The sequence below is a fragment of the Castor canadensis genome, chromosome 16 (assembly GCF_047511655.1).
Source record: "Castor canadensis chromosome 16, mCasCan1.hap1v2, whole genome shotgun sequence".
Lineage (NCBI taxonomy): Eukaryota > Metazoa > Chordata > Mammalia > Rodentia > Castoridae > Castor > Castor canadensis.
The window spans coordinates 64,974,727-64,987,469 of NC_133401.1; the positions used below are offsets into that span (position 1 = coordinate 64,974,727).

Genomic DNA, 12,743 nt, shown 5'->3' on the forward strand with positions numbered 1-12,743 from the left:
CCTAGATCAAAAACAAAGACCTTATTATTTCTGTTTACAGCACCAATGCCTGGCACATTACAAATGGCGAGAGAATGAAGATTCTTAGAGACGTCTTTCTTTTGGCTCAATCTCCATCATGATGCGCTCTCAATGCGAATGCGCGGAGGTCACTTTCGGCCACCAAGCGGCGCTAAGCCACCGTCTAGGACGGGTTCACTAAATTTTTCACAGGGTCGAAGTTTTGAAGTTCTATTTAAAAGTGTCAGAAAGGTTAATTCACAAGTTAAGGGGAATGCTGCCCAGGCACGGAGGGTGCTCCAGGCAGGGGTGGGCTGCGGAGGGCGTCCCTGGGTGCGCATCACACCCTTTGTGATCGCAGGGAGGACTCGGACAGGGAAGTCGCCGAGCCGCTCACGCGGGGATGGGTGCAGCCCGCGCCCGGGACCGGTGAGGGCCGAGGGCTGCGCTGTGCTCGGGGTCAGCCGGGCGCGCACGGGTGGCTCCCGCGGGCGGCTCACTTCTGGCCCCCGCCCCCTTTCCTCCGCGGGGCCGGCCGGGCCGCTCCTCCCCTGGGTGGGTCCGGGCTCCTTTTCTGGCAGGGTCTATTTGCATAGAGGAAACTGCCCAAAGTGGCCGCTGCGGGAGGAGCTGGTGGCGAAGGGGGCGTGCGCCGCGATCCGCTGCTGCTGGAAGGCCGAACCCCGCGCCCCGCCGACCTCGTGCCTCGGGCTCTCTCAGCCAGCGGCCCCGCGTTCTGCACCGCCCCCTCGGAGAACCCACGCGCGACCAGCGCGCCATGAGCCCGGGCGAGCGCGCCGGGGGCGGCGGCGACTCACGGCAGAGCAGCGCGGCGGACGGCGGCGGCGGTAGCGGTGGTGGCGGTGGCGGGCGTCCCGCGACGACGGCCGGGACGCGGGCGCTGAGCGTGCTGTGCCTGCTGCTGTCCGTGGGCTCGGCGGCCGCCTGCCTGCTGCTGGGCGCCCAGGCGGCCGCGCTGCAAGGCCGGGTGGCGGCGCTCGAGGAGGAGCGCGAGCTGCTGAGGCGCGCGGGGCCGCCGGCCGCCTGGGCCGAACCGCACCTGGAGCGCCTGCTGCGTGAGGTGAGGCGCCGGCGAGGGGGGGCGGGGGCGGCCCGCAAGAACCGGGTGTGTCCGGGCCGGCGGCTGTCGCTCCGAGGAGGGGTCGCCCCCAGCTGTGCACACGCGCCGGCATCCAGGCGGACCGTGCGGGCCGGAGCTTGGGGGTGCTGGCCCCCCGCTTCTGCCTCAGGGTCGTGTGTCGGGGCTTGTGGCCGCGGGGAAACAAGCCAACAGGACGTTTGGGGACGGGCAGGGGGAGGGTAAGACCATGGACTTAGAGTGACAGTCCTGGGAGCGAGTCCCCACGGGTGCGTGCGCTCGGACACCCCGCTTTTCGCCTACCGTGAGCGCCCGGGATAATGACCAGGCTCGTGCGGGAAGTACGCGGTAACTCTCGTGCCCATCGCTGGTCCACCTGGAGCGCCCGGCGGGGGCGGGACTCCTGCGACAGACCCCCAGGGCCAGGACTCAGGGGGCTCTGGTCAGCCGTCGGTGCCCAGGAACGTTTGTTTAGAAGCAGTTCCAGCCTGAATTTGCTGGGCTCCCAGGCTGCTCAGGCCCAGGGCGCACCCAGTGCAACCGCAGGGGACGCTCGCCGATTTGATAGGATGAGAAGAAGGAAGAGTCGGGAGACACCTGGATTCCTGGTGTTCGGGCGGTGCCACGGGCTCGTTCTGAGTGGCCTCCTGTATGCTTGTTGATAGCGTCCTATGGGCTCTGCGACACATAAAGGTTAACATTGCTGGTGGGTGTCTTTAAAGCAGGAGTCACATTGGGACCTCAAAGTCTCATCCAGCATGTTGGACGGGACCTCCACCCTTCCTGCAGCAGTTTGCCTCTGGGACAGGCACCGGGCACTGGCCAGAGCTCCCTCTGGCTCTGCCACCTCCCTCGCCTGAGTCATCCTCCTTCTGGCAAAGGTGGCTGCCCCAGATTCGAAGAGAATGCCCAAGGGGACGTCTTCAGGTGTAGTAGAGGGGGTGGGAGGGCATGGTATACTGTGCACAGCTGTGGTCTTTATTCATCTATAGAGCTGTGTAGGAGCTGGGGGTGTAGCTCAGTGGTGGACCCCCAGCACCAAATACACATATATTGAGCTGAGTGTATCCATGGTGAAGTTAATCTGGAAGCAGGATGGGAATGGAAGTCTGGGCTGCACCTCCTGGTTCACCACACCTATTTCTTAGTCACTTTCATTTAAGGCAGTGTTGCATCTCTTCTATTTGATTCTGGGCAAAATTGCTGCTTCCTAAAATGATTTGCTCTTTTCCCCCTTTGAAAGTGCCTGCAGGCTTCAGAAATCTCCCTCAAGCCCTGCTGGCAACTCCTGGGGATGGTTTCATAATTGCTGCCTATTATCTTTTGGCAAGCCCCTAGAGACAAGTGTGTTGAATTGATTTATGGAGGCCCAGTTGAGTTTCTACCTGTGAATGCTGCCACTGCTCTGTTCTGTCAAACAGGAAGGGTCCTCTGGTTTAGGAAAAACCAGCCTCAAGCTCTGATTGAGTAAATCAGAAATTGCAGTTAGACCTTTTTACAAGAACATACAAATTGTGTCTGTGCTGATGGGGAGAGGGTCTCTTCTTTAGTCCTGAACTTCAGCCTAGACTTCAAGGTTGCGTCCTCCTGGATTTTAATTAGGGAACTATGGTGTTTGAACAATGAGTTAGTGAAGAGAACTTGCTCACTCTCCCCTCTTCTTCTTCCCTTTCTCCTTCTCCTCTCTCTTCTTCCTCCTTCTCTTGATCAGATAGGCAAAGGAATCCTGAGGTTCCCACTTGATGATCTGCTGTGCCCTATAACACAGTGTTCTATAGCTAAGCAGGGGTCAGCATCCGAGGTATGCATTATGCTTGGCGCATAAACTGGTCCCCTTCCCTGCTCTTGGAGAGTCAGAGATAGCCCAGTACCAATGTGGTCTCTGTGTTTGGGTGTTCCTAGTGAGAAGGCATCTCTCTCCCAGGGGACCAGTCCTTTCCTGCTACCAGCTATTCTTCTTGTAAATGCCTCTGGATGGGAAATGTACACAGCTTGGTGACAGTGAATTCCCTGGCTGAGATGAGAGGACTGCAGGAGGCACATTATGGGGAGGCAGTAAGTGGCTTTAAGTGGATGTGTAGATACTTTTCCAAACCTTTAGATATGAAGACAGATCTGTATTGACCTGCATGTCTCTTAAGGAGACATTTGTCCTGGAACATGTTATCCACTTCTGATTTGTTCTTCCTGAGCCTTTGTGAAGTCAGTGCTGAAGTTGTGAGTTGTGTATGAGGGTGCCTGCAGCTTGTCCTTTTACCAACTAACTCCTTTTCAGAGTTTTGGAGGCAGAAACCACGGCCAAATTAAAGAAAAGAAATCTCTGCCAACCACACACAACTTTAATGTCAGAAAAAAAATAAGCCAACAAAAGCCACTGTTTATAGGAGACCCACTCTTCCTGTTCCCTTGGGAACAAAACTGTGACATAAATTTTTCTGGGACTGGCTGATGTGCCTGATAAAGTAGATAGAGAAGCTATAGAAAAGGAATATTCATGCTCCCTCATGATTATTAAAGACCCTTTGCATGGTACAAAAGGGAAGATATGGGCTTTAGAATATAAAAATCAGATCTCTGAGTAAGTATGATCTGAAAATTCATGCAAAAGGAAACCTGTAACATGTTAGAAAACCCTTTGAAAGCTCTTTAAGGAGATTGCCTAATTGATCCACCCTTCCAGTTACACCTCTAGTTACAGTGTTGCAAAAGCTTAGGCTGGAGTGTGTATAGCTCTCATACTACAGTAAGAAAGTTAATGCAAGGATTTAAGAAATAGTTGTATCCAGAGGAGAAGACCCTTTCCAGTTTACAATGGCTTTATTGTTGGCTGTTGGCCTTCTGTTGTCCAAACCAATGAGTTTGAACCCAAGATTAACCCAGAGACGGGATAGAATTCAAGTGCTTTCCTTCCCTACCGTCATGTATATGGGTTAAGTTACTGTCAAACTCAGAATCCAGTGTACCTCTGTCCACTTGTCAGGACTGCTCTATGGTGTCCATTTTAATAAGGATGCCTATTTTTTAATCCCAGACACAAATGAAGATGGGGAGTAAATCATTGCTGGATTTATTGCCTTGACATTTCCTGGCTTCCAAACAACAACAAAAAAACAAAACAAAAAACTTTCCTTCCAGTTACTTCCTGGCCTGCTTACTTTCACTCTCCCAGTCTTCTAGCCTTTAAAATGATTTTTTTAATGCTGCAGCTTGGGAGAGCTTTATAATAATAGCAGCATGTTTAGAACAAGAGTTGGAATATTCCTTTCACAGACATTTTTTGGAAGTGTGGAATGGGACGTTTGCACATTGGCTTTGAAGATTTGAGGCGCCGCTGGCTCCTGAAGGTGAGGACTCTAAACTGAAGGAATTCCTATGAGGAGATAGGGCAGAGTAGGTGATGCAAGGGGTTTTTCATCCGAAGAGGAGAGTTGGAGACCTGGTCTCATTGTTTGCAAGCTGTCTTCCAAGCTGAGCTTCACCTTCTTCCTTTCTAATATGGTGGTCATAAGGACATATGTAATAAGAAGCAAATAAGCTAATGTAGAGAAAAGTCTTGGTTGATGGCAGGGTTTAGATATGGTTTGACTTTGTCTCCCAAGGGATCATGTACTGGAAGTTTGGTCCCTAGGTTGGTGGTGTGGTCCTTTAAGAGGTAGAGCCTAGTGGGAGGTCCCTAGGTCAACTGTGGGCATGCCTTGTAAGGAATTGTGGAACTCCAGTATTGCTCTGGCTTCCTGTTTTGCATTGTGATCTCTTCTCTCTCTCTCTCTCTCTCTCTCTCTCTCTCTCTCTCTCTCTCTCTCTCTCTCTCTCTCACTCACACACACACACACACACACACACACACACACACACACACACAATCACTTCCTACTTCACAGAGACCAGAACAGTGGGGCCAATTGATTTTGGACTTTTAGCCTCCAAAACTGTAAGTTTTATATAAACCTCTTTTTCTCTTTTTGTTATAAAGTAGTCTGTCTCAGAGATTTCATTATGGTAATGGAAAACAGATTAGTACTGTCAGTAAGTATGTTTTTCACTGGGAGGTAATGGAATGCCTGAGTGTGGTCACTTAAATGTGACAGTCATTGAATTATCTTATGTAATCAGAGAAGCCTGGAAGACAGTCAGCAGATACTGGGTTAGTTCAGTGACTTGTCCACAAGTGGGTGTCAAACTGTATCTGCTAGTCTCTTGGTTTTTTTCTCATGGTTGCAAGATGGATACTGCAGCTCCATACATATGTCTTCACACAAAAATAGCCATAGTAGGGAAGGGGGCAGGAGAAAGAGCTATCTCCCTGAGGGGTTTTCTCTTTTATTGAAACCTGGGAGGAAACTTTCTCAGCTTGTTTCAGCAGAACTGCCTTATAGCCATCAACCAGAACAAGGCCATGTGGTTACCATGACCCTTTCACTGGTGAGGAGAATGGGATTGCCAACAAGACAATCTTGATTCACCCCCTGGGGCTGGGCACATTGCCACTGAAGTAGAATTGAAACCTTGTTAGGAAGGAAGACTGAGGATAGCTGTTGAGGAGCAACTAAACAGTGTTAGCTAGGTGCTGTAGAATGTTACTGCTGTTAGCCCAGGGGAGGACGGAAGGGTGGGCAGTCGTCCGTCTTCTGGGCTCTCATAGTTTTCGTAAGTGCGCTCTATTTCCATTTTTGTGTTTCCTAGGCTCCACGCTTGGGGACACTCTGGGATTCCTATTATCCATATCCAGCCTTGCCTCCAGCCAGAGGTAAAGAGAAAGTTGATGTGTTTGAGATGCCCTCTGGCATAGTTCTGTTTTTTGCTGTTGTGGTGGGTTTTCTGTTAGCATAACAACCTATCATTTATAAAGAAAAGAGGTTTATTTCACTCACAGTTTTGGAGATAAACAGTCCAAATAGCCTGGAACTGGCTCTGGCAGGGGCCCCTAACTATGTCACTTCATGACAGATGGCATGACAGTGACAGGAGCACAAGCTCTCCCATGGTGAGACAGGAAGGCAGAATTGGAGCAGCTCTATAAAAGCAACCCTCTCATGAGAACTAACTCAGAGGTTCTGTGCCCTGCCAAGGAGGAAAGGCTAAAGTCCATTCAGTTTAGCATTTCTGGATGTCTTTTGAATTCCCCCACCTTTTTTTTTTTGTGTGTAACTGGGGTTTGAACTCAGGGCCTACACCTTGAGCCAGTCCACCATCCCTATTTTTGTGTTGAGTATTTTTGAGATAGGGTCTCCCAAACTATTTTCCTTGGCTGGCTTTGAACTGTGATCCTCTTGATCTCTCTGCCTCCTGAGTAGTTAGGATTATAGGTGTGAGCCACTGGTGCCTGGCTTGGATCCTTGTACTTTTAAATAGCAATGTGATGGGTCCCCGCTCAGAGTAGCTTAGATTTCAAAAGGAATATATGGCTTAGTAATCAAGAAGTCAAGGTGAATGTCTGCTCAGACCCAACTAGATGTGCCTTGGTTTGGGGGTTTCTTTGTATTGTTCTGTATTCCTCAATGATGCCCTCATTTTCCCAGGAAGTGTTAGGGAAGCTTCCAGCAGTTCCAGATTCACAGTCATAGGATCAGAGTTTCTCATTTCTAGCAGTCCCTACAGAAGCTCCCCAGTTTACTGTGCTGGCAGCATCCATCAGTATAGGCTACCTAAATGTTCACAGTGACCTACTGGGCAGCCAGGCTTGGGGACATGTATGTGTGCGTGTATAGGGCTGGCCCTGCACTGAAGGGCCAAGAAGTGGAGAATGTGTCTCCCCCACCCTTGCAGTTTGGTTTTGGTGGTGCTGGAGAGCAATTGAGGACCTCATGCATGCTGGGTTAACCTCTACTAATCCAGCTCCATCCCCCCAGCCCTCCAAAGGATAATTTGGACTGCTCTTATTAGAAGAAAGGAGGGGAGGGGGAGAAATTACCCAAACATTGTATGCACATATGAATAAAAAAAAAAAAGAAGAAGAAGAAAGGAGCGAAAACCTGGGGCCAATGAAACCAGTAGGTAACCATTCAAGGAATAGTGAAAGAGATGCTGGAGCCACATTCTGGAGAAATTCCACTTTGGAGGCTCGGAATCCAGCTAAAGGAATTTCAGTGCAATGGGTTAGGCTGTAAACTCTTGCTCTGTGGGGGGTTTGTGTCCACTGATAAATTTGGGTTTATCTGTGGCAATGTCAAAATCTGTTCTTTATATACAATGCACTTACAAAATGTGAGCTTTGCAAACTTGGGAATCATTTAAAATCCTTAAAATTCTGCTCAACAGCCTTGTGAGATGTACAAGTCAGAGTTTATGGGCTGGGGATGTAGCTCAGTAGCAGAGCATTTGCTTAGCATGTGAGAGGACCTGGGTTTGATCTCACACATGCAAAAAAGACACACGTGTCATTTTGCAGAAAGAGAAATGTCACAGACATGGAGGGAGTGACCTGCTAGAACATATGGGGTGCCATGGAAGAGCATAAAATGAATAGTCATGTCCACTGTCAGTCTGTGTGACTTTCCCATTCAGCCAAGGGCAGCATGCATGTGCCCCAGTCCAGGCTACCTGCTCCCAGGGCCCACATTCATTTGCCTGTTTTTACTAGCTTCTCAAGGGGCAGTCTTTGGAGGAAGAGGCCCTGCTCATCTCTGACCTTGTTGAGGAATCTCTGGGGTACTTTGAACTCTTAGAGACCTGGGCGATGAGGTGCATATGGCTAGGGGTTGCCACAGCCTTGCCTTCCACCATCTGCCATGGGGTTTTTGGGGAGCCTGAGTTTTGAAAAGGAAATTGCTATGGTATGGAGGGGATGAGAAACCAGAGGCTGCTGCCTGCTGTGTGGCTGGGGCTGGTTACCTAACTCCTCTGTTCTCTGGATGTGGGGGTCAGGCTTGTGCTCTGGCTTGTCCACAGGAACCATGACACAGGGTAGAAAAGGGATGGCTGGGCAGAAGAGTTGCTGCGGCAGGGACTGAGCTCTGTTACAAAAAAGAAATGATTCCATGACACCTGTTAAACAGAAAAATGATTTAACGACACTTGTCAAAGTGTGGCAAGGCTGACTTTATTCAGTGTCATTGTAATAGATACAGGGACTCAACTCTGAACACAGCATGGGCAGTGGAAACTGATAGCTGAGGAGCAGGTTGGGTCAATGGACAGGAAATGACTAAGAGGACCATCAGAAAGAAGAGGGATTCTTGCTTACCTGACGTTACAGGAGTCTTGGTGAAGATAGCCAGGGTGATCAGAAGTCACTGGGGATGCTGCATGTTCTAGTTTGAATCTTGAATGTCCCCCAAAGGGATCCTGAATGTCACCTAAAGGCCTGTGTTTTGAAGCCTTGTTCCTCAACCCATGGTACTATTTGGAGGTTGTGGAACCTTTAGTAGGTGGGGACTCATGGAAGGAAGTTAGGTCATTGGAGGTGTGCCCTTGAAGGGGATATTGGGACCCTAGCCCCTTCCTGTCTTTCTTTTCTCTTCCTGGCTTGCATGAGGTGAGCAGTCCCCCTCGACCATGCACTCTTACCATGATGTACTGTTCTGCAACAAGGCCAAGTGATCATGGACTGAAAACTTCAAAACTGGGCACCAAAATAAACCTTTATTTCTTAGAAGTTGTATATTTCAGGTATTTGTTACACTGACAAAGCTGACTTACAGTGGAGGACGAGGAACTTGATCCCACATTGAGGATGGTGCATCTGGCCAAAGTGACTTAGCAGGCTTCTTTGCTAAAACTGGATTTTACCAGGATGTGGGCAGGTGGGCCTTGCAGAAGGTTCGGAACCTAGCTATCATTCAGTCAAGCTGAGAATCTTTGTCAGCTCTGAGCACTGAATCCCAGTCTCAGAGAGTATTGGCTTAATCCTATATTCTCAGAGACTCTTCCCTCACCACAGATCTACATGTTTCTCCCTTTTCTCTATATAGCTCTAACCCCCTCCATGAGGCACTGACAGGTGTGGGTGGGAGATGGGTTCTTTCAGAACTGCTCTTTTTTGGGCAGCTGTGCACATGTTTCTCTTCCCTTTGATGTGCTCATCAGCTCTCTAACTCCTGCGACTGTTGAAATGTGCCTGCCTCCTTTATCTAGGAGTTAAATCCAGTACAGCCATCCCTTAGTGTCTGTGGAGAGATAGGGACCAATGCACAGGGCTCCAAGGCCTTTATATAAAATGGCATAATATTTGCATATCCCCTTCTCACATCCCCCCACAGACTTGAAGTCCTTGCTAGATTCCTTAAAATACCCGATACTGTGTAAATAGTGGATATAATGTAATGTATGATGTTCAGGGAATAAAGACAAGAAAAAAATCTATACATAGTACAGATGCAACTTTTTCTCCCCTAAACTTTTTTCGGTACTGGGATTGACCACAGGGCTTCCAGGCACTCTACCGCTTGAGTGCTTTTGCTTTTAGATTGTTTTTCAGAGAGGGTCTTGTACTAACTTTGCTCAGGCTGACCTCCAAGCTTGATCCTCCTACCTGGTTGCATGAACCACCCAGCCCAACCTTCCTGGAATATTTTTGAGCCATTGGCTTGTTGAACCAGTGGATATAGAATTACAGATACGGAGAGCTAACTATATTGGGAAATAACATGCCAGCTTGACTGTCCTTCCCTTTTTATAAAATAACTAAAATGAATCTTGATTTAACACAATTAACACTACCAATAATCCCACCACCCTAAAACAAGGACTATTTAACTTTTTGTGTAATCTCTCGCAATCCTTATTTGTGGACAGCTTAGCGGTCCATTTATTTTGCCCATGGAATGTATACCATTTATATGTTGCTTTTATGCTTTTCCACTTACGTCAAGAACACTTTTCTAGGTTGTACGATCTTTATGGCCATGTTTAATGACAGAATGGTATCCCATCCAGAAAATCACATCCGATTATGGCATTTAGACTTCCTCCATATTCCTTTTTAGCACAGACGATGGCACCATCCATGGTTTTGTGGGGAAAGTTTCTTACTTCTGTTATTTTTTGGGATGAAGAAGAGTGTCTTTAGGGGTATTTTTTGTTTAAATTTAAGAACCACCAAGTTGTCCATGACCATTGTTTCTCCTCTTATGATATTCTGAAACTGATACACCATTAAATCTTGCTTCAAGTTTTGTGATGGGAAAAGTGGTTTTCATTGTTGAAAGTGAAAAGAGAGCCTTAACGCAAGATATGGCAAAAGCCTGAAGATGTCATCTCAGATCATGTTTCTTTGGTGGTTTGGTGCAGAGACCTCTCCTCAATGGTGTTTAACAGAGCCAGGCACTGGGCCGGGCCGCACTGGGACTTTTAATTATGTGAATGAACGAGCTCAATTCAGCAAAGTTCTGTGGAGACCACACACGACCTCCAGCTCTCCCCATTCGATTTTCTCCATGTGTAGAGTCAGAATTAATCTTTAATTGTTGACAAAAGCATTCAGAATACATCCTTGCATTATGTCCAGAAACATATTTTGGGACTTAGCTTGAATCGTTGGGAGAAAAAAATAGGTTTGCAGATGGAATTTTAAAGCAAGTCGCATCAATGTGCTACCAGAGGCTAAGGGAAAAACAAGCGAGGTGCTCCCCTGCCCCTCCCCCAGCGTTGGGGATGGACCCAGGGCTTTGTGAATGCTGGGCAAGCCACTCTGCCACTGAGCTGTTCCCACAGCCCTGTGCTTTTCTTATGCCTGCCTTGGACAGAAGAACTCAGATTATGTCCACCTCTGTGAGGTGGGATTCACTCTCCTAGAGAGGGTCAGTGACAGGACCCTGGTGACGGTGCACATCACATCCCTGATAGACCAGCTAACTTTATAACTCCTCATCCTGAGCCCTTTCCACAGTCTGGTGACAGACCCAGGGGAGCTACAATTCAGCTTTGAGCATCAGAGGCAGTAGCTTTGTCTGCAAGTGTGGACGTCCTTAAAGACATCTGAAAGTGATAGATGTATTGGGTGGCAAGGAAGACATTAGCTTTAAGCGGACCCAGGTTCACTTCCCAGCCCTGCCACTTCCCAGTGTGAAACTGATGGTTTCCCCAAACCTCGTTTGCTCATCTGTCCAGCAGGGTTGCAGTGCTCACCTCATGTGGTTTCTGTGGAATTACCAAGGGGATGTGTCCGAAGGGCTGAGTGCATCATGCACACTGAACACAGCTGTTCTTCTCCCAGTGCTTTCTTTACCAAACCTAGAAGGAATGTCTATGTCTGTCAGCTAATGGAGAGGCAGTCCTGAGGTTCCATGGCTGCCCTTAAGATCCTTTAGCCAGATGTGGTGGTGCATGCCTGTAATTCAAGCACTCAGGAGGCGGAGGCAGGAGGTTCTTGAGTTCAAGGCCAGCCTGGGCTACATATTGAGATTCTGATTTTAAAAAATACAGGATCCTTTAACACTGGGATTACGCCATCCCATTAAAGCCATACAGCTGGAAAAGAGATATTCACTCACATTTAGGTTCTGAGTCACTGGGCTGAGAAATGCAACTTGGCTTTCAAGGAAGGCTAACACAGAATTAGCTTCAGAGTCCTATGTTTTTGATTGCTTGTTTGAGCTGAAAGGGATTTCCCATTTAATTAAAAATCTCATATTCCTGACCAAAATAAAACTATTCATGAAAATAATTATGTGTATTTGTCATGGTGAAAGGGAACAACAACACCTAATCAATTCACTTTAATTAAGCAGATGGCCTGTTTCTGTGATTATGCAGCATGGCACAAAACCCCTAACTGCTTCTCATTAACCTGGCAAATTAGAGGCTTCACACATCTGCAGTGATTCATGCTGGTAAACGAGAGCTTATTTTCCTGATGTGGTCATGAAATCAGCGTGGGGGTGCTTTCAAATGGGCAATAGAACGTCTAAAACTGAATTTGTTTCCAACTTTGAGTTGTGAAACAAATCAGGAAGCAACTAGAATGCATTCTGGTGTTTCAAAAAAACAATTTAAATAAAATCTACTCAACTCTGGTCCTCTAGGGAGGAACATCATACAAAGAAAGCAGGGTCTGCCCCTTTATTTAACTGTGCCTTTCTGGGTGGCATAGAGGCTGTTCTCATCTGTGACACCTTGGTTTCAGACCATAGTTGTGGTACAGTCAAGTGAAGGATGAGTTCCCGTGACGGCAGCACAGCAGGACTAGAGTGTGTGTGAGCATGAGCCAGTGTGAGGGTGCAAGAGAGCTGCATGTGTAAGGGTGTGTGTACATGCTTGCATGGGTGAAGGTGCATGCATATGAGTGTGTGCATGGTGTTTACATAAATGCATGCATGCATATGAGTGTGAGCAGGTGTATATATGTGTGTGAGCGTGTGTGTGTGCACATGTCAGTGAGTGTGAAGATGCACGTGAGTGTGGTGTGTACATAAATGCATGCATGCATATGAGTGTGAGCAGGTGTATATATGTGTGTGAGCGTGTGTGTGTGAGCATGTGTGTACACGTCAGTGTGAAGATGCATGCGAGTGTGGTGTATACATAAATGCATGCATGCATATGAATGTGAGCGAGTATGTATGTGTATGAGCGTGTGTATGCACGTGCAAGTGTATGCATACATGTGTGCATGTTTGCATGTATGTGAGTGTAGTGTCTACATGAATGCATGCATGCATATGAATGTGAGCAACTGTGCTTGTGTGGGTGTGTATGTGAGCATGTG

The 12,743-nt window shown here is 48.0% G+C and overlaps 1 protein-coding gene across 1 annotated transcript in view; it reads left to right on the plus strand.

The window, feature by feature from the left end:
• The first annotated feature begins 521 nt into the window (after window positions 1–521).
• Window positions 522–12,743, plus strand: part of Col23a1 (collagen type XXIII alpha 1 chain) — a 343,386-nt gene continuing 331,164 nt past the window's right edge. The window contains exon 1 of the mRNA XM_020170455.2: window positions 522–1,081. Coding sequence (XP_020026044.2) covers window positions 779–1,081 — 303 coding nt within the window. The 5' untranslated portion in view covers window positions 522–778. The remainder of the gene's footprint in view (window positions 1,082–12,743) is intronic.